The 25,055-nt window shown below is 31.4% G+C and overlaps 2 protein-coding genes across 2 annotated transcripts; both read left to right on the top strand.

Moving 5' to 3' along the window:
• Positions 1 to 10,191: 10,191 nt before the first annotated feature.
• On the top strand, positions 10,192 to 13,224 carry LOC116766338 (carboxypeptidase Q-like). Its single transcript, XM_032656169.2, has 3 exons — positions 10,192 to 10,477; positions 11,001 to 11,130; positions 12,019 to 13,224. Exons 1-3 carry the CDS (start codon positions 10,275 to 10,277, stop codon positions 13,108 to 13,110), a joined length of 1,425 nt encoding a protein of 474 aa, XP_032512060.2. The 5' UTR covers positions 10,192 to 10,274; the 3' UTR covers positions 13,111 to 13,224.
• Positions 13,225 to 22,981: 9,757 nt separating this feature from the next.
• Positions 22,982 to 23,820, top strand: LOC116766265 (probable DNA-directed RNA polymerases I and III subunit RPAC2). The gene is made up of 3 exons (XM_032656069.2): positions 22,982 to 23,143; positions 23,455 to 23,555; positions 23,629 to 23,820. The coding sequence occupies exons 1-3, from the start codon at positions 23,120 to 23,122 to the stop codon at positions 23,813 to 23,815; spliced, it is 312 nt and encodes a 103-aa protein (XP_032511960.1). The 5' UTR covers positions 22,982 to 23,119; the 3' UTR covers positions 23,816 to 23,820.
• The last annotated feature ends 1,235 nt before the right edge of the window (positions 23,821 to 25,055 follow it).

Raw genomic sequence — 25,055 nt, forward strand, 5'->3', positions numbered from 1 at the left:
TAAACCTGATTTCATTCTTGGCCAATTAATTTGGATATCTAATTAATTTTAGAACCCAAATAAGCTGATTCTAAAAAGATATCTGATATAATCTGTGTTACGAATTAAAGAATTGGTATAATAGTATACTATATAAGTTTATTGGCGCCTTAATGATGGAAAAAATATCTTACATTTACTTTTTGTGTCTGTAATCTGAGGATTCCATGCACTTGTAAGATGTGGAAAGATTTAATCCTATTTTTTAAGTTCCTTCCACACGAAAAAGACCAAAACAGAATTTTGTCACTTCCCCTTCTTATGATATAATACACTGATGTCGGTGAATGCCACTTTTTTGGTAGACTATTTGCTTCTCTATTGTTTTAAAATAGTGATTTCCAACCTTTTTTTGACTAGAGACCACTTTGTATTCTTTGTTGTTCGCATGGGACCACGATGTAAAAGAAAAATAAAGTGAATGACTAAGAAAATAAACCTTAACAAAAAACTCAATGTATTTTGTATCAACAAAAAAATGTTATTAAGACATTAATAAAATTTAAAAGATTTTTGAATTCGTTCACGGACCACTTCTTGAATACAACAGGCCACCGGTTGGGAACCACTGTTCTAAAATAATCATGTTTAAATTCTCTATGCAACTTATTTATTTATGAAAAATAAATGTTTGTCCAAATTCACAAATTTTTATACTGTTTGCTTAACCTAAATTACAATTGGATAATGTATATCGAATTTAATACAAATTCGCTGTTTAAAGAGAGAGAGACGCCAGCCTCGCTGACGTCACTTCTTTCAGTACGTTTTATGATATTTTAAAATGAAACTTCAATTCTTCTAAATGTTCTTGTATTTCTCGAAGATTCTTCATAATCACATCCTTCAATGGTCCGCACTCACTGAACTCTGCTGTCGTGCGCCCAGACGTCGTATTTATACCAGAATTCAAACATAGTTCTATTCTCCTTTTAAACAGTCTTTGATTTCGTTTTTACTTTTAATAATAATTATGAATATCAATAAGTTTTTATTAAAATTTAAGACAGCCTCAAGTTATTTTCATGTTGCATCCGTCATTAATGGTGATAGCACCGATATGTATCCTATTTACATTAAGTATTATTTCGAACAAAGATCCTGTTTCCTATTACCAATCACTACTTATACCTCCAGGAAAATATTTCCTCTGTTCGAGTTTACCTTTCTGCTTTAGTTTAAATTTAATTTTAAACTGCCGTGCCACTTAAAGGCTTTGTGTTCGCTCGTCGTCATAACAAAAACTACATAACAATGAAACTAAGCACGAAGGAATTTCTCCTAAAAGAACCAATTCGAAGAAAATATAAGAATATGAATTAATATTAAAATATTTGGTTGACAAAATACTTATATGAATTGAATTTCGTGCAAAAAAATGTTTAATACTATTTAAGACCGTCGTTCACGAACTGTAAAGGTTACCAAAAAATAAAGACCCATAAACGTAAATATATCGTTATGAAACAAAAAAATGTTAATAGCTTATAGTTTTATTATTTTTAAAAGATAGTAAATGTATACCTTTATAAAAAAATTAAGGAAATCCATTCGAAGTATCCCTTTTTATTCGACTTGTCCATACATTTTTTCTTCCTCTTAAATGCTTCAGTTTCTCAATGTTGAAGTTTTACTTCCAATACGTCAAGGGTTTTTGACCTTTCGCAATTTCTTTATGGTCACTTTATCTGAAAAGGAAAATGGATATTTTAAAAACATTATTCATATTACATATGCGTTTTTTAGAAATAAAAAAAATATTGTAATATAACTTGTAAGATTATAATGCGGATATTTAAAGCGGTCACAATTACAAATATATTTACTAATTCGGAGTTTGTTTGTTATTTTTCTCCTTTTTTCTATAGAAATGGAACGAAGAGTTTTTTAGAAGCTAGATAGTGGAATCCAATAATGTTAGATTATGTTCTTTGTTAGTTCGTGCTTTATAAAGAAAATAATGATATTTAAAATTTTGGTTTTGTGAATCTATTTTTGTGAAGCACTGATTTATTTGATAAATATTATGAAATCTAAAACATTCTTTACATATAAAGAATATGTTGTATAAAACGTATGTATAGGTTTTATATTTCTAATTTATTATATCAAATTCACTACAATAAATTTCTTACTTTTTTGGAATAGTATATTGTTACTTTGTGACATATCCAATAACAGAGTACGCATAATTCTCAACTTCAAATTAATCTATACATATATTAAGACAGTAAAAATCAAATGTCTGTACATCAAATATTTTTCCAAAAAACTGATAGGAGGCAATTAATAAAGAGTCATAGAAACAAAAAAAACAATTTTTTGAATTTTTTCTCTCCGTCTGTCTGTCTACCTGTGTGTCTGGTACGTGATTACTTCAAAACTACTCAACGAATTTGAACGCGGTTTCGACAGTTGGATTACATATAATTAAGAGCATTGCCAAAACTTTGTTTCGTCAAAATCGGTTAAGGGAAAAATAAGTTATGGTCAATTGAAAATTTACTAAATGCACTGCTTCAAAACTTTAAACACTACAACTTAATATTGATTAGTTATATATTATATATTAGTTAATAATTAATTAGTTATATTAGTTACTAAAAATATGTTCTAATTTATGTTAATCTTAATATTAAAACTTATTAAAGGTAACAAAAATAAAAAAATAACGCAGTTCGCGCGGACGCGGTTGAAGTGTTGAACACTGTGCTCAATAGATGGCGTTGATAAAATACGTTATCAACCTAGATCGCGGTGTAAGGATCTCCGTTATGTAATGGCTACAATGCGATTCGAAAGTTCAGTGACGTTTTTTAGTAGTGGGTGTCTATCATTTGTTTGTCTATTGTTTGTTGGTTGTGGTTGTCTAACATTTGTTATGATTTCTTTCTGTATGTTATTATTTTAAGTTTGACATATATATGGTTATGCGAAAAGCGACCAACACGGGGGCGGAGCTGCGGGCAACAGCTGGTTAAGAAATAAAAATAGATATGTATTACTGAATTAAGAAAAAAATTATAAGGGTAGTTTTAAAAGACGTTCCCTTCTTTAATTATTCTTTGTATGACTAGAAAGGAATATAGGAAAACTATTGAAAATTTACATTTATTCAAATAAGACTAATATTATTCGGATATACTACGCGTGCTTTATTTTTGTTTTTGTTCTTCACATCTCGTCTGCCCGTGATCACGGTTGCTGAAAAGTAACGGAAACGTCGGGAGTATGTAGTTTTTAACAAAAATAAAGCACGCGTAGTATTACCGAATAATATTAGTTTCATTTAAATGAATAAAACTCGTGAAAGTCTTAGATCTCATTATATTTACATTTAGTACAATATCTTTAAAACTATTGATCAGTCTCAATAACAGGTAAATATAGAACACATTGAGAAAACTTATTATATATTTTTGCAACACACGAAGGAAATAAAAATTATTTAATTTAATTTTGATAAATTTAATGTAATATTTTTTTTACATAATATCTTTCTTCAGAAAACAGAATGTACTAAATTTACCCGTCACAGCGGTGAGATCGTTGAGACAGCCCCTTGAACACTAAGTGTCAAAAATTCAAATTAACTACCGAATTTACAAACCCTCGCACGTCTGGCTCCATTCTTCGCACCAGACAAATACTTTAAGAGAAGTGCTTACTTACAGAATTGTATCATTTATTCACCCTCAGCGTTTATTGCATGTGTAATTCAAACTGAATATCCCACTTAGGAGATTTTACGATCTAATCGTTCTCGAGCGGAATTTAGATTCGACGCTTAACTTTTTTTTTTAATGAAAGCTTATTTGTTTTTTAAAGATCTCATTGAAAGTTTTAAAAATTCCAGAACATATAAACATCATGAAAGCATCAGTTAGTTTGAGTTGTGATAATTTTGTGAATATTTATAGTTTTGTGTGATGTAATGTGTAAGAATTTGTATCTAGAAGTGATAATTACGTATCGTTTTTCCGAAGAAAATATTTGAGGTTCAACTATATATAAAATATTACTAGATATGTTATGGAATTAAATAAATAAACAATCAGAATAAATAGTAATGGCAATAGCATAAAATCTATATTTCATATTTTACTCGTACATGAATCCGCCTGATGTCAACCCACAGACGATATAAATATAGCATTCAGCATGATATACAAATTGCTAAACGAAATGCGTTCAACAATGTGAACTATATTGATTCTATGAAATTAATAACTAATTTTACAAAATCAAACGAAACTTTGTTTAAATATAATAAATATTCATGATTTTGTACAGCTCGAAATATTTTATTGCAAATACTGTGAATCATTTCGCTATTTGTACAAAGACATAATATTTTTTTTATCATCCCTATAATGTACCTATATTGATTTTTTAAAAAGGTAATATAAAAAGTTATCGTTAACAACATCCGATTCCAACATGACTGTGCGAATCTAGTCTAAAGTCATAATACAACAAATATATATATGTTTATTACTATTTATTTTAATATTAACGTTACAATATAAAATTATAAATGTATATAAAATTATTTCACAAATTAGGACAACGACATCTTTTAAGGGAAGCATCTAACAATTAACACATGACCTACCTGACTGTATTAAAATTAATGTATAATTAAAATATAACGGAACTATCAGCATTAATGACGAATGAAACATAACAATAACTTGTGGCTGTATTCAATTATTATAAATACTTTTTGGTACTCATTATTATTGTTATAAGTAAAACGAAATCAAACACTGTTTAAAAAAAGAATAGAACTCTATTTGTATATTGTTATAATTACGAAGTTTGGACGCACGACACCATAGTTCAATGAGTGCGAACCAATGAAGAATGTGACTATGAAACACCTTCGAGAAATACAAGGACATTTAGAAGAATTTGACGTTTCATTTTAAAATATAAAGGAACGTTTTGAAAAGAGTGACATTAGTTGTTCATACTAAGGTCCTTCATACAGAATGTTTTTTTGCGTATAAAATATAGAAATAGATATTAACAATTTCCCGGAACCGTTATTATTGTTATTGATAACTTAAAAAGCTCTTTTTATTATAGTGTTTTTTATTAAAAATGTAAGAATCACATCACGCGATTGAAAATAAAACTCTATATATTCGTAATGTAAACTTTGGAAACTGCTTATATTTTAAAATATATTTTCTATTTCGTTTGACGCTATTATAACATATTGATTAATTTTCGTTGTGTGGGAACATTCCAAAAGTTTGAAAGTAGAAATCTTTACAGAATATAGTTCTTTTATATTATGTATAGTTAGTTGTTCCAATAATTTTGTTGACGCTTATTCATCAACATACGAGGGTGGGTCAAAAAGTTCACGAGACGGGATGGGGTAACGAGAAAGAGATAAAAGACAAAAAAAAAAATTCCTTCCCTATGTATTCTCTTTTAAATATTATACATTTATTAGATCGATCAATTAACTTATTTATACCTTCGAAAAAAAAGTTTTGTCTTTATAGAAAATGCGCTCTTCACGTCTTTGTAGGGTAGTCAAACGACAGTGTGCAGTTGACAACTGTTTATTATTGAATTACCCTCAACATCTTCCTCTTTTACAATGATAAAGTTGAACGTACATACTTCACCCTAACTTATAAACTAAACATATAAACAATATTATTAATTTTATCTTCTATTTCTAGTACAAGTAGCTGGGAGAGAGTAATCAGATGACACAGGTGATAGAGTCATGCTCGGCTTATATAAAGAGGAATCATCACTTGTCTCGTCAGAACGGCTATCATAACTACACCTATTAACCTCATTACCCTCCCCACTTGTTTGAAACTCGTTTGAGATCCTTACGGTACCACGCCGAACGCTTGGCGGAGTTTCTTACACTTGAACAACGTTATCCGAGGTATTTTTTATTAAATGTCGGCAATTTCGTCTATACATGTCTAACTTATTTTTGTTCTGCTCTAACATAATAACATGATCGCTGACGTTTAGATCTGGTTGTTCTCTACAGTGTTGATCATAATACATCTTGCTTTTTATTTTATTTTTCTATCGGCTTTTTATGTTGTAATTGATCATCGAAATAATAACGTCTTAACAAGTCAGGATGCGCTGGTAATCTACAATTTCATCTACGACCCATTAGTAGCAAGATTTTCTCTTGGTTTATTTCTATAAACCAATAAGTTTAAAAAGAAATCAGTTTTGCTGTCTATTGATTTTTTTTAAATTTTTTTTTTAATAGTTCGAACTGCTTTCACTTTTGCCGTTTGACTGTGCTTAGTGTGGAGATTATGTTACATGATTGAAGCCCCATTCGTCAACAAACTGCTTCAAATTTCTAGAAATATACTGTGGGCCATTGTCAGTTGTCAATAATTACGGTTTCGCAACTATATAACATAAAAATATTTTAAATTATTGGCTACGTAATATTTGTGTTCAGGCCAACCTTTTTTTTTGATGACGCAGGAAAACTCTTTTTGCGAGCCGTCTAACCGGCCTTGGTGGGGCCGAAGAGGATGTGTGAGACTCGGCCTGGGCAGGCCCCTACTCACTAAAACCACTGCGAAAGCCAACGGCCGCTATGTTGGTGTACCCCGGATCTGTCACCGACAGGACACACCAGAGACTGGCCGGTCCTGGCAAAGACCGGACTTACTCCCTCGGAAAAAGGGGACGATCCCGGCAATTAGGATCGCCCCGACGACGCCGGGCTATCACAGGAGCCGGGTTACCAGCCCGACCCCAGACCGGAGTGCAGCGGCGCTATTTGAGGCGTTGCAAATATCGCCTCTGGCGCACCCCCGACCGTCGTCTGCGGAGGGAGGGTGCATCGACCGCATCCTCCCTTTCCCGCTCAAATGCCTCCTTCGTGGACATGACCATCTCACAGAAGGAGGACACCGCCAGCCAGGACCTGTCACTCTCGAGAATCTTCGAAAGCGAGAAGTTCACTCTGCTGAATGCTGCCACAAGTTCTTGGCGTTGTGCAGCCCATCTCCGGCACACCTCGAGGGTGTGCTGGGCCAGGTCCACCGCAGCGTCGCACTCATGGCAGCCTCCTCCCGGCTCTCTCCTGGCCGTCCGATACAAATAATTACCGAAGCACCCGTGCCCGGTGAAAACCTGCGTCAAACGGAAAGTGAGGGGTTTGCGTTTCCACCTCATCCAACGCTCTTGGACCGGACGGATGATTGTCAAATGAAACGGGACCGATAATTGTCAAATGAAACGGGGCTCTCTGATTGGTCGGTAAACTGTTCATATATATTTTATTATTGAATATTGTCGTTTGACTTTCTAAGGGCAAGTGTATAAGTTTTAATTAGTTAATTAGTAAAAAGTGAATTAATTTTTTAACGATTGATGGAAAATTTTAGCTGTGAGTTCTGTGCTCGTGACGTGTGTTTATCGAAATTAATTACGAGTAGATTTTCAATATTGTCGTTTGATAATAAAATTATGATAAATACAAAGGGAAGGTGTGTGACCGGTTGAGACTGAACCAAAAGAAAGTTAGTGTTATTCGTTTTATTAAAAAGTATTATGATAGTTTTAATTAGGTAGAAGTTGTGTACACACGTACACAACTTGCTACCTAATTAAAAAATAAGTTATTTTGTTTGCTTCGTTTCTTGTTTTGAAATAATAATAATAAGAATTTTTGGATCTCCACTGGATATTCCGATTTACATAACTTTTATAAAGCAGTGATAAACAAATCGTAATCGTTTGAAGATACTTTCGTGGCTCAGAGGTAGTTGAGAGATTCATAAAATATATAGATGGTCGTTCAGATCGGGCTGCTGTCACTTTATGCGCGAATATTATCAATGTTTAAATGAAACTAATATTTTCGGATTACTCCGCGTATTTTATTATTTTAAAAACTACCTACTCCCGACGTTTTGGTTACTTTGCAGCAACCGTGATCACGGCAGACATCTCGTCTGCCCGTTAAAATTTAATGAATAATCGCGAAAGATCTCATTATTCTCAATGGTTAAGAGGAGGAAATTATGATGAAAATTGAATTTTTTTTTCAAACTAATTCTGCTTACCCAATCCCAAATCTCTGTGCAAAGTGTGCACTCTAGTAAAAGTACATAAGTCGGCACTCTCATCATCTGATTTGACCGACCAAAATCCCGAATTGGCATCCAGGACTGAAAAATATTTAGCCCCGATCAGTTAAGTGGCCAATTCATTAAAAGTCGGCAGTTGAAAATGTGAAAACGGTACCTTCCGCGTGGCGTGGTAATTTATATACCTATATAAAACGATTCGCAGTCATTCTCCTTGTATGTGATGTTTTTATTGTTTTCCTCATGAACTCGTATACAATGTAACTTTTTAACTGGTTTATTCACTTTACACACTGTAGGAAAATAACCATAATTTTGACACACATAACACTGCACCGAAGTCGTGGGACAAACGATACCGTGAGTACAGTGGCCTCCGCACCGGGGACAAGCGCGGGCCTGGTCGCGACGGGCTGGTGGCTCTGGGGAGCAGGGTACGGCGGTAGGTGCTGGTAGCAGGTGCTGGCAGTGTCCGGCGCGAGTGCCTTGGGCGGCCTCGGCACGGCAGCTCGAGCCACGAGCGCCTCCTCGAACACCGATCGCGTCAACACGTGCCGGTGCCGATGCTGTCTACAAACCGCGCGCTTCTGCCAGGACGCGACTACTGTCTGCCGATATTTCGTCGAATTGACATATTTTAATCCCTTTTCGGAAAGTGAGATCCACCGTTCTCAGCAAGCTTACACATAGCACCATACTTTTAGGCCACTACGATTCGATCTCGAATAATTTCTTCATTCAATGCATTGAATTCGCAAATTTTACTTAAAAGTTTTAATGCGGTGACGTACTGGTTAATGTTTTCACCGTCCTCCTGGTTTCTCGTGCTGAAAGTGAAACGTAACGTTCGATCTGAACCCGAAGTACTCATCAAATTTTTTCAGCACGACCGTTACGTCATTCTTTTCGTCGTTGTTTGAAATACTGAACGTCTCGTATACATCGCAACCTTCCCTTCCGATCAAGTTTATAAGCAAGCTAGCTTGCACTCCAGCTACCTCCATGTCCATGCATCAGCCCGGCTGACGGGGTTGCCTTCCAGACACTATTCGGACGGTGGTCGGGCGTGTTGTATTCTTAAAAACACAAAACGTCCTTTATGCAAATATTTCGTGAATAAACACTTTCGAACGCTTTTTCTAATTAAAATCCTATTTCTGACACCATATAGAATTGTCAAACGACAGTATGCACTTGACAATTGTTTATAATTTAATTACCCTCAACAGTCTTCATCGTGGAAAATTTCTTCCCTCGAAGCCCTTGTTTCATTATTGGAAATAAATAATAAATATAAATAAAAAAGTGACCTTGTTTCCCATCCTCCCTCCTATTCCGCGAACTATTTGATCTAACTACGTAAATAGTATATTTTATGCCTAGTAGAAGATGGTTTATGCCTTGTAACGGTAAGTCTGAAGCAGCAATAGAGCCAGATCTAGCAATTCCTTCATCCTTGTAAATAAACAAAAACATTTTTTAATGAATTAATACAATTAATGAGTAAATAAGAATACAAAAAACACGGTTTTCTACTCACAGTAATAACAACGCGTTACTTAAGATTAAGAACAATCGAAATAATGAAACAAGGAAAAAATCTGTAAATAGTATAAAAATGATGAGGACATAAATCGTTGTTTAATTTCATGTTATATTTTTTAATAATTGAATTTATTCCAATTTTCTACAACATTGACTGAAATGTATATTGCTTTCTGCGAGAGTTCAGTTTATTTTTCCGATCAATAACTATTAGTAACAATAACAAAAAAAGTGAAAAAAAACCTTGTCAACAATTGTCATACTTTCATTTTGTGGCAAAAAATTCAATTTAACGGTCATCAAAAACTATATATTTTTTAGTGTAAATAATAATTCCTAAAAAGGCATCTAAATAGCTTTAGCTATATTTTGTATAATATATTTAAAATTTACCGAAACACAATTGACAGTTACAAAGTTCTTTGTCTATGAACAACCTAAGACTGACCTTAAAATAACTATGTATAATGTACATCCTGTCATAATAAACAACTCACTCAGATACTATAGAACGGTCTTCATTCATGCAAGATTATTCTTCAAGAGCAGTCGTTTTAAGTGGTCTATACATGACATCGAATAATGTTGGTTTTAATAAAATTGTGTTCGATTTTAATTTTATTAATTGGTGTTCAAAGTAATCCAGACAGAAGAAAAAATTACTCGCAATTAAAATCATGTGATATCGGACCTTTGGCAGAAGAAATAGCATCCTACGAATCCGTGGTCAAAAACATTATAAACTACGTAGTGAACGGCCCGTTTAAAGGAAAAACATATGATGAGTATGTATTAAAAAATTTAATCAAAGTAAAGCATTTATAATCATGTTTTCAAAATAACTCCTTTATTAAAACATTTATTCATTTTGAAATGGATAACAGTTTTCTAAACAGTATATGATTAGTTTTTATCTCATTTTAAGATAAAATTGAGGAAATCACTTGACCTTATGAATTCATCGATACTTCGTACTGACTTATGTATTAAGTACCTGTCGGATATGTTATAAATGATAAGATAGAGAAGCTTCTTTTTATCAGACAAATAAAAAAACAACCCACCTATTTAGTTCAAAATGAATGAATGGGCTCACATCTTTACAACCCCTTTATTATTATTATTTAAGCGAGGCCAAGCTTATTCCAGAAAACATAAAATTTGTTTCAGCATTTCAGACTAATTGATAAAACAAATAACTGCTTATAAACTAATAAAAGAATATATATCAGAATTCTATTTAGTTTTTATATAGTTTCTAACATAATTATTTAAAAAAAATGTACATTCCTCAATTTTTTGTTGTAGATTATCGAAATTCGTCGATACTTTTGGTGCTCGTCCCTCAGGATCCCAAATACTCGAAGACTCTATTGATTACATGATTCAGCTGACTAAGGACGAGGACATAAATGACATCGTTACGGAGGAACTAGAGGTAATTAAGGACAATTGCCAATACGCATTACAAACATTTATCTCTGATTTACACGTGTTATATTTCTTTCCTTGTTATTGAGGTTGATTATATTATTTTCAAAACAGTTAGTTATCACATACCTTAGTTGACCAAATCCTGTGTCCTAACCAATAGAGTATTTTTGTCGAAAACTTCATTAATAAATAAATATTCAAAACTTTATAACGTGCAATACGTAAATGTCTCACCTGACCTTGTAAGGTATCATTTTTTGCTCGAAAATTTAACAAAAGTAGGCAAGTTGATTTTTAAGTTTTTTTTTTAAACTTTAAAAATCAACAATAATAAGTTTTTTAGGCTATTTTTCACTACTTTCACAGAAACAAGAAAGATATTTGAAAAACAGATTAAAAAGATTAGTAAAATTAATTTTGTCTTTTCAATCGATTTTGATTTTTTATTTTAGGAAATATGAACTACTTTTACCACTTTTATTCGCAGTTATTAAATTAACTTTTCAATTAATAATTGGGAACTTGGAAAATAACCTAAAAGAGAATTCCACTATTTTTAAATAATTTGTTAATCAAAATCCAGAAATTGTAGAATGTTTGAAGAGCAACTGTAATGCGGTATTCAGGATATTGCTGATTGGAATCTAACTTACGTCGATGAATTTTCCATAGTATATTTTCAAATTGATTTTTATTTGAATTATTAGCTCAACATCGCATTAGTGGTTAGAACATAATTATACGAAAATAAGTTATAAAATTTATAAAATCTGTCAATTAAAAGAAAACAACAACATTGGTCAGTCACTGTCACATCTACTAGGAAACTTAATGGAAACAAACCTATTACGTCTGTTTGAACAAAATTTTTATTAAATATTACTCTTAACAGGTACCACATTGGATGCGAGGAAAAGAAGAAATTACTATGATTGAACCACGAATAAAAAATATTGACTTATTAGGTTTAGGACAAAGTGTGAGCACACCATCTGAGGGTATTACCGCTGAGGTGATTGTGGTAAATAACTTCGAAGAGTTGGCTGAGATACCTAACGAAGTTGTTGAAGGTAAAATTGTATTATACGACCCTATTTTTACGACATATGGTGAAACAGTTGTATATAGATCACAGGGTGCTGTTAGAGCAGCTGAAAAGGGAGCGGTTGCGTCATTAGTGAGGTCTATTGCACCATTCTCTATTAATTCACCTCATACTGGTTCACAAAATTATAATAATAATGTTAAAAAGATTCCAACTGCAGCCATTTCCATCGAAGATGCTGATTTAATGAGAAGACTGTTTAATAGAGGTCAAAAAATTATCTTAAATATAACAATGACGTCCACGTCTGAGACAAAAACCTCCAGGAATACGCTTATCGACCTAAAGGGAACTTTAAACCCAGAAAAGTTAGTTATTGTTTCTGGTCATATAGATAGTTGGGATGTTGGACAAGGTGCCATGGATGATGGTGGTGGCTTATTTGTAAGTTGGGCAGTACCAGTCATTTTGAAACAACTAAATATGAAACCAAAGAGAACTATAAGGTCTATATTTTGGACGGCTGAAGAGTTAGGATTAATTGGTGCTTACGCCTATGAGGAAAAACATAGAAATGAAAGTCATAACATAAATTTCATAATGGAATCCGATGAAGGTACATTCGCTCCACGTGGATTGGCTGTTGGTGGCAGTCAGAAAGCTCGATGTATTATAGCAGAAATTTTAAAACTATTCGAGTCTATAAATGCTTCTACTCTCGTTGAAGAAGACAGTCCGGGCTCTGATATTAGCGTTCTTATTAAAACCGGAATTCCAGGAGCCAGTCTTCATAATGCGAATGAAAAGTATTTTTGGTTTCATCACACGGAGGGAGATACTATGAATGTAGAAAGTCCTGAAGAACTTGATCTATGCGCGGCATTCTGGACTGCGGTGGCATATATAATAGCAGATATCTCTGCTGATATACCGCGTTAAAATTTAAACGAGGAATACTTTCATTGACATTTAATTATTTACTAAACCTAATGGCTTGTTTACATTTAAATTATTTTCATTCATTGATTCTTTAATTATATTCGTGAAAGAATATTAACCGTTTTATTTAGTTACCTCTATAACAATATTACACTTTTGTGCCTGAATTGATATTTATTATTTTTCGTCTTTTAATAAAATTTTATATTTTAAATTATCAAATTTTTTAAGCAACAATAAAAATAGTGCATATATTTATTATATGAATAAACTGTTTATAAACATTAATCGGTATTAATTAAAACCTCTTTTGTTCATTTAAAAACCATTCATTTAAAAAAATATGTGTGCTCTCAAACTCCAAAGTAAAGTTTTGATATAACGAAAATATCAAAAACACAGACAAATAATCTTGAATATAGGTTGTTAAGAATGAATATTTTCCAACCGCAAGTTGTTTTACATATTTTTAACAAGACGTAAATTTATAAATATTTAACAAATAAGGGGACAATTCTCAGAAATACAGATCAGTAAAATAAGAGTGTCTGTAGGTAATTACTAGCATATTCACTTGTTACTACTTTCATATGAATGTTTACAAGGTGTGTACACCAGAACAACATTGTTTATTATTTTTGTGTTTCTGTGTTTTTCGTATAATAAATGAAATGACTAAACCGATTATGAGCCTTCGCAAATAGTTGATGTGCTAAAGAGAATTTATATCACTTTTTTTTTATATCAATAATAAAAATTATCCGTTCCGTCTGGACATTGTTAATGAGAAATATATTTACGAAATATGGTTTGCCTTGTTTTTTTTTTTGAAATGAAAAAAACAATTTTTGTAAATAATTCTATTAGATAGAACCTATTTGCTTGGTAAAATTAATGAATGTCGATTTTTCGAAAAAAATTATGGAGAGAATATATTGTTATTTTATTACATAATGGAAAAACGAGTATTTAACTTAGTTACATTCAAAATTAAATATAATATAAGATAATATTGTAAGTAGTGGTGGCCTGGAGTTTAAAGTCCCGTCTCTCATACGTGAGGCCGCGGGTTCGAAACCTGGCAAAGAGTATTTAGACACCACTGACGGACGGTGAAGAAAAAACATCGTGAGGAAATCTGGTCTTATAATTTCAAACTATAAGATTGAAATCGCCAACCCGTCTTGAGCATGCGTGGTGATTAATGCTCTAACCTTCTCCATGTGAGAACAGGCCTTTGCTTAGCAGTGGACTCCGATAGGCCTGTGATGATGATGATGATATACTACCCAATTTACTAAAGCTTGACCACAACAAGAAATTAAGCTCGTGATCTACATCCTTGAGAAGAAATGCAATTTGCATTGTTCAATGTAAATTTGTTAATTCCAAGTAAGTGTCATAACATACGACTTTTTTGCAAAAAAATATTATTACAAGAATATCTAATGGATTTTTTGAGTATGACGTAATTAGTGTATGTTTTATCCACTAAGTATTTATCGAACTAGAATTTTGCACACTCTCACAGAAAGTGTTGTTCAGTTTTGTGTAAGCTGTGCCTGTCATTTTGAAGAATTTAACCCCAATTGAAGAATACATTTTAACATATCATTCATTCTCCGATTATCTCCGACGAGATAAGAAACTTTTTATAATCGGCTATACTCCAAGTTCGACAATTTTTTTATGTCATGATATACTAATTCTACAATAGTGTATATTTGCTTCGGTATAAAAACTCTTTATTTAAAAAAAAGAATAACTTAATTTAAAATCCTTATATCGCGAGGGAGACTTATAATGAAATAAATCCTGCCATCATTGTAGGCTTTGTCAGAAATATGTCACCTTAAATATACATGCAAATAAGTTTTCAAGTATACATTAAGGTGAAAACCGCAGTCGTTATGTGAGCTTCCCCTAGGCCTAACAATTTTAATTATGTGTGAATTACGGTAACTCGTTCCCTCCGACGCATTTAATAAGGACTATCTTATTAACAACTCTCTAAACACCTTAACACAGGCTTCATGAAGTAGACTTTATTTTAAAGTTAGTTTTAATTAAGTGGCATTATATTTTATAATTCTGATCAAACTTCGTAAATATAATTAATATATAATTCGGTAATGACGTCCTCCAATTTATCTAGTCTTTATATTGTTTGTGATATATAAACTTTTAATAATTATATTTCTAAGAAAAAAAATATACGTACACACATAATCTATAACAGGAGAATTAATATAACATAAGTGGCAGGAAAATACTTTCTCAATAATTGTGTGAAAAAAGTGTGTAAACTCAATTCTCTATACCTATTAACCTTATCGTGACAGCACTCTATTGAATTATACATTACTCTTGATATTAATATTTAATGTATAATTTTACTGTTTATTATTAATATTGTTTAAAAAAAAAATTAACACTCTTACTAGCGATTACTACAATCTTAAATAAAAAGAATACAACGATATGTTGGTACAGCTATACAATTTTTATTTTCAACATTAAAACGAAAATATAGAACAAGTAACTCATTAGAGAACCTCCAACGAACTAATACGATTGAATTTCTATTTTTCTTAACACTTACCAGTTTTGTAAACAGTCCCAAAACGCTACGTTTGTAAAGAACGAAGTTTATTTACCCGCAGAAAGTTAAAGTATAACAAAATTCGGTTACTCATTTAACAATGTACTTACATTTTAGTTCAAGAGTAATTTTATATTTCTTATTGTTTAGAAGCACAATTACATATTATTTTTATATCCTTGTAAGATTATTGGAAACATGTAAGCTTTGTTACGTACCTATACGTCTTATATATGATTATTGTCGTATTTATTTCAAAACACAGCAACAGATTTTTTCAACAACAAATTTTAATATTAAAAGTTGATATCACTTTGATTAGACTAGATTAAAATTCTTAATTTCTGCAATGGTTCCTACTTAATTATTAAAATAATAGAATAAATAAGTTAGCAACATACATGAGGTAAAAATAATAATATTACATATAAATAATTCGTATAAAATCAAGTATGAAACAAATAATAAAACTTCAATCTCTGTTTTAAAGTTGCTACTTACTGCTGTAAACGCTGATTATAACTATATTGCTGAACTAAGAATTCCAGAACCACGCTGTTTGAACCGTAAGCATTTTTGAACGTAGGTGGAGAAGAGAATATTCAGAGCTTTAACTGAAACAGAAGGGCGCTTGGGCATTACTGCTGGGACCTGGGACCTGGACAAGTTTGTGAGTTTTTTTGTGAGCTCTAACTTACGCATACCTTAAATAAAACATATGTATAAGTTTTAAAGGTGATCCAGTTTATAAAGTAGCCCCTCGGAGCCCTACCAATAGCAAATAGTGAATAGTAGAAAAAGGGCAAAAAAAATTTACTGTCAGAAAATTTCCGCCTGTAAAGAAAGTAAATTATTCAGAAAATGTATATGCCTATTCAATCCTGGACTAGCTTGATGGACTTATAATTTTCAAGAAATATATTTTTCAGTAATTAATCCAAGATTTCCAATATCGTTCGAAAAAGGTATAACAAGGTTTTATAGATAAGACAGCAAAAATATTCCAGTTTCATTTTATTTTTGCAAAAAAATCTGCTACTAATAAGAATTCATTGGCTTTTAAAACTAGACCAAAGATTTATCTCATTCTTTTATTGTATCGAAATCAGTATGGATTGTAGTTAGCAAGTCAGTCGACCTGGAGATTATCGGCAAAAAAGTAGGGAGATAAATATTATTTTGGTAAAATCGTCATTAAAAACGGAGAAGAACATGAGAGAATGTCGCTTTGCCAAACACCAGCATAGAGATCAGCCTAATAAGAGAATGAGCCATCGGAGCAGACCAATTGCTGACAACTATACAGTTAATACAAAAGCAAATAATCTTAGGTAGACATATATATAAACTGTTTATAAATTCAGATAAAGTGTTCCTGAAGATAAACTTATAAGATAAGCATTGTTAGATGTTTTATGTCTTATGGTATCACCAGATCATCAATCATCTAATTTAAATCATCAGAACAAAAATCAACTCATGAAGTTAAAGTAAATCATATATTATTAAAATCAGACGTTAGATTAGAGACACAAAAATATCAATTAATATATTATAGTATTTAACACTTAATATGATGTAATTTCTACGTAACCAGTACCCTTGTCACAAACTTGCATCGCAAAATTAAATATGGGGCATTCTGAGTGTTTCATTCATAAGCCTACGCTATATTTTAGTTTCTGGATGCAAAACTGATGGTGAGTTTAGTACAGAGCTTGTCAAATCCAATATCAACGCTATATGTACTGAATTCAAAACCCAATTATTTAGTTTGTTAAAACTTTTTCTCTTCTGACACTATTATTAATGAAGTCGCCGTCGATATAAATTTTGGACCTCACTGACTGTTTTAAAATTATACCCTTTTAAGTATTTTTAAATAGAATATATATATACATATTTGGAAAATATAAAAATTATCGTTTATTTAAATGTTAGTAGCATTAAAGAAGTTGAAGTTTTGGCATCACTGAATAAATAAATACTGACGAATAATAAACTAAATGTTGCGATGAATTTAGAGAATAAAGCGTTTATGCGATAACTGTAAACTTTTACGATATTACTTGGCATAATGACGGTACCTCTTGGAAAATAGATATCGGCCCTGGTGACTATAAGGGATCTGAATAATAACAGTTTGAAATCGCTATGCATTAAAATTTTTGTAACCCAAGCGAAACTGGCTCACATACCTACTCTTAAAATATTGTCAATCATTATAGTTATATAAAATTAAGACAAATATTTTTAGATTATAAAAAGTAGGGAATGTTTTTTGTAAAAATTATATTATATTATTAGATAATTTCTTACTGCTTGTTATAAATCTGTTTTCTTTATTATTAATATGTCATTATTAAATCACTAAAGTCTTGCCTTAATTAATTTGTTGTATTTGAGTACATGTAACCTTGAAAGCGTCACGTAAACAGGTTAAGGGCCTAAAGGACTTAGGGTGACGCACTTCACAAGAAGTTTAATTAGGAACCACAGCTCATGATGTTTTCGGGTTCTGCTTACAAAAAAAAAACCTTTTTATATCTATGTTTAAGTATCATAATTTCTAACGTTACATCTTGCTCGTTTCGTCTAAACGAATATGTTTTGTTTTATATAATTTAGGATTTCTTTATGCATTATCTTAAAAAAACAGGTTACCAAATATTATAAAAATAGCATAGGATATATCTTAGCTCTTATCAAACTTAATACCCGGCATAATATGAGCGTTCCGCTAAAATTGCTCATAGTGTAAAATCACTTTTAAGTAGATAGCCAAATATATCTTAACTTGATATTCTCTCTAAGGAACTAAAGCACTTCTATGCTCCTTATGAATAATGCATTCCCATTACGATCTTAAAATCACTATAAATTTTAAGAAGTCCTGCTGGGAGTTTTAGTTTTTACAACTCTCATTTAAGAATCACATTATAACTTCCGTCCAAAAGTTCCTTAAATTTCAAATACTTTTGAATTATGTGTCACTCTAAAGTCTGAAAACCAAAAGAACTTCTGAAAGGCATACATTTTCTTTGTCAACAATTATGAGTACTTTAGAGCTTTGTATCTGAAAACGTTTAAAAGTTTAAAAAAAATTGCACTTATTTAAAATTGCTTACATATGTTATATTACTAAATTTCAATTTATAAGTATGAATTTAAGAAAATTAACGGAATTTGAATCCTCTGTAACGTAAACTTTAAAATTAAAAGCACATGTTATATTCTATTATATTTTATAAAAGTTAACTTCTTTTATTTTTTTCTTCATACATTATGTACGTACCATTTAACTTGCAAAATTTCTCATCTATATTTTACAAGCTTTTATTTAGCTTGCTCCATATATGTGGATATATAAATTATCATTTAATAATTATTATTACTTCTAATATCTCCAAAATTTTATTGCGTTTTGTTCCTGCTTTTTCTTATAGTATTATTTGTCTTCTTAATCTTGATTTTGGAGATAAATCGAGTACAAGTAATCGTCCGTCTGAAAGGCTTTGGAGTACAATTACTTCGGCTCTTCACAATCAAGTTTTTGGTCCAGCCATAGCATCACGACTACATGGTACGATGTAAAGATGACCTTCCTGTACTGACAGATTTTAGTAATACCTTTAATCCGATCGACTTGAACTTACTGCTTCAACCGTTACATCAGTATAAACTTTTATACTTAGATTCCAACTAGTTCGGATGCCTGTTATTATTAACTGTGTCCTTTCTAGTTTTTGTGATATAGGAACCTTTAGTTTCTTTCCGGCTTATTTCCTTTTTTATTAACTCCGGTATAACTTTTCTGCAAACACATATTCTCCCCATATATCGCAAAAATGATCTGAAGTGTCTAAACAGCGTCTCCCTGAACCGTTCAAAGCGCAAAAACCTCAGAAACTAATCTTCACAGTACAATACGGCTATTGATTCAGGATTCAATAACATAAATCAAAAATAAAGTTACGCGAGCTTCTCAAGAAATTTGGAGATAGATTTGACAGAAAAAAGGCCTAAGTGAACATCATCAACCACAGAATTCTAGGCGACAGACAAAAAGTAAAATTTTTTAAACTGGTATTATTGTCGATAGCCCTGACAGTTTCCCTAAGTTAGTATAAATACTTTCTTTACTTTTCCAATTCGATTTGAAAACTTTTGTTTTCTAAATTAACTGGCAAATTATGTAGAAAAACGTGGATATGGTAGATATAAGTGAAAAAAAAATCCAACTATGTACATACCAGGACCTAAATCTCCAGACAAGGTTTTATAGCGTAGAAATTTTATAAGACGTTGTAAGTAGACAGTTAAAGTTTGGGAATAAAAAATATATTTTAAGCATTTAACACATTTAAATAAAAGACTGTTTTGTAAACTGGTGTTTTACTTTTAATTATTCCACTTATTGTGGTGTTAGTGGTTTGTTAGGATTGAGTTTTTATGTTTTCTGGCCATCTTTACCTATGTATAAATAATTAATACCATATAATTAAACATCAGCTGTTATGGGAATGGTAATCCCGCACACATGAAATATTACTTACTAAGCTCTGGTGAATGACAATGGATTAAATAGCAATTTCTATAACATATATCCAAATCTTGCGATTTATATAAAACGCTATTACAGTAGAGTTATCTCTATTTTCTGATGGAGGTGGATCCAAAATAGATTTCCTCATATACATATTATATAGGATAAGTAATCCGCTATCCAGGGATTCCGAAAATGGAACATTGAATTCGTTCTTTCAGCTCACCATCAAGAAACAAATTGGATCCTTATAGTATTTTATTCTTATTCAAAGTGTCCTTTATAAATACGTTTTTTAGGGATTTTTTTACTCTTTTTTGTACACATACTTAGGCAATGGTAAAAATGTGCCTTACTCCCAACAAATGCGGTAGTTCCTTGTGTGTCGGTAATCAAATACGAATATCTGTTATGTGACCTCGTCACGTCATTTCTATGCATTTTTTAAATAAAATATTTTTTATGAAGTGTAGAAGAATAGTCACACGTGAAAACTTATTTTCGCTTATAAGATTTTAAAGGCTCAATAATAGAAACATTATTCTTTATTATATCACCTCAAAATAAAACTAAGACATAAAAAATACAATAAAAAAAGAATTAAGTACAAAGCGATTAGCACTAAAAGGCGATCTCTGCAAAATAACTCAAAAAGGATTAGTAGCTAGAGTTTTTAATTTTATGAAGCGTTGGAGACGTGCAGCTAACTTTTGATACATATATATATATATATTATTACATATACATACAAATACATGAAGTATATTACGATAACATATAGAAATAAATAAGACAATAAATAATGCTATTAATAAGCTCTTCATGTTAAATCGTGTCATAAAAAATTCTTCATATTTCAATGACTCATGTATTAAAAGAAAATTGGTTGAAACTCTAGAATTCCATAACATACATTATAATAAAAAATACATATATATGTTATAGATATAATATGTTTGTTTGAAGTAAAAACATGTGCTCGGATGTATTTTAATTATGGCAATCTATTTGATCATCAACTATTATTAATAATAGGATCTAAGGATTATCCTTTATCGTACATTTTATTTGCTTTAAATATTGTAGTAGGTTTTACGGATTTCGGCATTTCATTCCCAAGCGAATTTAAGCAATGCTGTGTTTTATAGAAATAGATTAAATTGAGATATATATATATATATCATGTTTATTTCACCTAAAGTTCTTTTGCAATGTTGGTAAAGTCGTAAGGTTTATTATATATTGGTAAGTGTTGATAAAATTATGTTTTTTTAATGTTCTTATAATTATATTAAGGTATGAGATAGTTAGCTAGATACGGTTATAAAGAGATATGAATTAATAATTGTATTTGTTGAATATATTAATTTAACAACAAGTTAGAAAACAAAATTTAGTTTCTCAACCATTTGGATGAATTAGTTTTGAGTACTCTAAGGTCTGAAACAATCTATCATATCATATTGAAGCTTCAATAATATAAGAGCTATGAATATTGAGATCTAAGATTTTCGCGAGTTTTATTCATTTAAATGAAAGTAATAGTTTTCGGATAAACTACGCGTGATTTATTTTTGTAAAAAACTACATACTCCCGACTCGTAGTTCATCCGAAAAATATTAGTTTCATTTAAATAAGCTATGAATATTTTCGTATCCAACGACCAGCCATGACACTGATATTTATAAACACAGGCAACCTAGTCGTTTGTTAAACTTTTAACGAAACCTACTCATGTTAAGCTTCTGTTACGTGACGTATTAGCCCTTACATGCGTGACAAAAATAGTAAAATTACAAACTTCAAATGTACTTTATATTAGAAGGTTAAATGTTTTAAAGTTAGTACATAAACAATAAAACAAAGGAATATAATACAGTTTTGTTTATTTTATTTGTTTTATGAAATATATTAAATTTAATATAAAAATTAAGTTTTAACAGTGAGTGTTAAGAAAATTATAATTATTATAAAATTTCAAGTCTTTCATCGTCCCACGCTAACTATTTTATTAAGCAAACCAGCTAAAGTGTAATAAAAAAAATTGTTGAGAAAGTAAATACATATATCTATAGAATTTCTCCTGGTTTATGCGCCGAAGTTAAGCACGAGGGTATGTTTATCGTCGCCACCTCATCAATGTGAAACGTGACTTCTTAACAAAATATAAGACATATTATGTTATATTTAAGTTATTTTCGATGATACTAAGAAGTAGAAATACATTCCATTAAATAACGTTATACTAATCAACATTTTACTTTGAATAAAACTGAAAAAAATATTTTTTACCTATATATCTTTAAAAAAAAAGATGATTGATTAAAAAAATATGATTTTAATATTTTACAAACTTATCTTGATATAGAAAAATACAAAAGCCTTATAAAGTGTTGCGAACTTAATTTCAAAATCTTATTAACTACAAGAATGTTTGTGTTAACAAGTCTGAATTTTTATATAGTTCATTCATTATTGTTATTTGTACCTTTTTTCATTTATTATTATTTTTATATACTTACTATTATAACTTTATTAATTGACAAATTTTTAAAGGGTAATTTTTAATTTTAAGCCATAAATTATTAATGAATAAATAATATATTCATTTCACTTTAGCTTATATTTGTTATCTAAATAATATAATGTAATTTAAACAAATATTATGAATTAATTTGGAATAATTACTGAATTTCTATTCTCAGTGACATTTGACACTGACAGCTACAAACAATGTAATCAACATGAAACTCGCTGTGTGCCTTCGATTTAAAAAATGAGTAATAGTGAATAGGTTATGTTTATTCATTCATCAAACTAATAAATACATATTTGACTTTAATTTTAACATACAAACTGCATGACGATGATGAAAATATCTGAGGTATATAAGCTTTAACCTATACTAATCCATTTCCTTTTGTTTTGAATGCATCTGAGTTACTAATAATAAAGCTACTTAAGACTTGAATATTTCTTTTATGTAACTGTAATGAATCTAGTCTCAACAACACTGATTTGGATATATTAATACATATAAACTATATTTGATTTGATAACTTTCACTTCATTTGTTTTATTTTTATTCAGAACCATATGTTAAACATATATATATGTATATATATATATGTGTGTGGTTTATAAATTACTTACTGAAGTAATTTATGTTTTGAGTGTTAATATTTTTTTTTATAGTTGCCAGGTGACGAGGATAATGGATTGACCTGTAGAACTTACGTCTTTCAAAATGAAAGCCACACATTAGGAAATGCTTTAAAATGTATCATTGACAGATAGTAAGTGACTCACATTAATAAAGGTATTCTTAACAATTACTCTTATCTGATTAATATATTATTATTTTTTCAGTGAAGATGTCCAATTCTGTGGATACACTGTCCCTCATCCAGCGGAAGCCAAGATGCACTTCAGGATCCAAACCCAAGAAACTCCCACATTAGATATACTGAAAAGAGGCCTTACAGACTTGCAAAAAGTCTGTGAACACACAATAGATTTATTTGAAAAGGAAGTAAAAGAATTTAGCAAACCTTAAACAAATGATGTTTTATTTACCACAAATCTTTCAGTCTCTTAAATTATCCTTGTAAAACTAATATCTGTATTGACATTTATATTTTACTAAAGTAATACTAATGTTACAAAAGTAAAATTCACTTCAATTAACTGTTACCTATGTTATTTAAACAGCATTCATCATCACAGTAGTTTTAAATATTAATTATTAATTAATCAATAATCTTCATTCACAAAAAAAGATCAAAATAATTTCAAACATGTTTGGAATAACTGGAAATATATTTATCTAAAAACCATTAGCTAGTTGAAATGTACTAATTTGTAGGATTTCCCATTTAATGCGAGACACGATTTATAAGAATTCTCGTTACAAGTGGCGCCATCCTAATTATAATATTCTATGGGGTTTTCCAATAGGGACGCTTGAACTTTGACAGCTGATTGCGGCCATGTTGTTGTTATATTCATTCCGTCCTCCCAAACCACCATGGCAGGTTACAGTGTCGAGCAGCACGTGCAAATCATAAAATTGTTTTATGAAAATGGGTCTTCAGTTCGAGCAACGTTCCGCGCACTTCGCCCGTTTTACGGTCGCGATGATCGTCCTGCCGAGTCGACTATCCGTCGATTGGTGGACAAATTCGAGTCAACCGGGTCAGTTAATCAGTTAAATTGTGACTTGAGCCTGCACCCGTACAAGATCCAGCTGACCCAAGAGCTCAAGGTTAATGACCATAGACAGCGCCGTGTGTTCGCTGACTGGGCATTAGAGCAGTTGGAAGTTGACGCCGATTTTGGCAAAAAAATCATCTTCAGCGACGAGGCGCATTTTTGGATGAATGGCTATGTCAACAAGCAAAATTGCCGTATTTGGGACGAGACCAATCCACACGAGGTTCACCAAGTGGCAATGCACCCGCAGAAAGTGACTGTTTGGTGCGGATTTTGGGCCGGAGGCGTGATTGGTCCGTATTTTTTCGAAAACGATAATGGTGTGGCCGTCACCGTCAATGGTGAGCGATACCGGTCGATGATAACCAACTTCTTTTGGCCTGAAATCGAGAATATGGATCTGGACAACATGTGGTTTCAACAGGACGGCGCTACGTGCCACACAGCACACGCTACGATGGAAGTTCTGCACGAGCAATTTCTGGACATGGTCATCTCGCGCGGAGGCGACGTGAACTGGCCACCGAGATCGTGCGATTTGACCCCGCTGGACTTTTTCTTGTGGGGTTTTCTTAAGTCGCAGG

The sequence above is a fragment of the Danaus plexippus genome, chromosome 15 (genome assembly GCF_018135715.1).
Source record: "Danaus plexippus chromosome 15, MEX_DaPlex, whole genome shotgun sequence".
NCBI lineage: Eukaryota > Metazoa > Arthropoda > Insecta > Lepidoptera > Nymphalidae > Danaus > Danaus plexippus.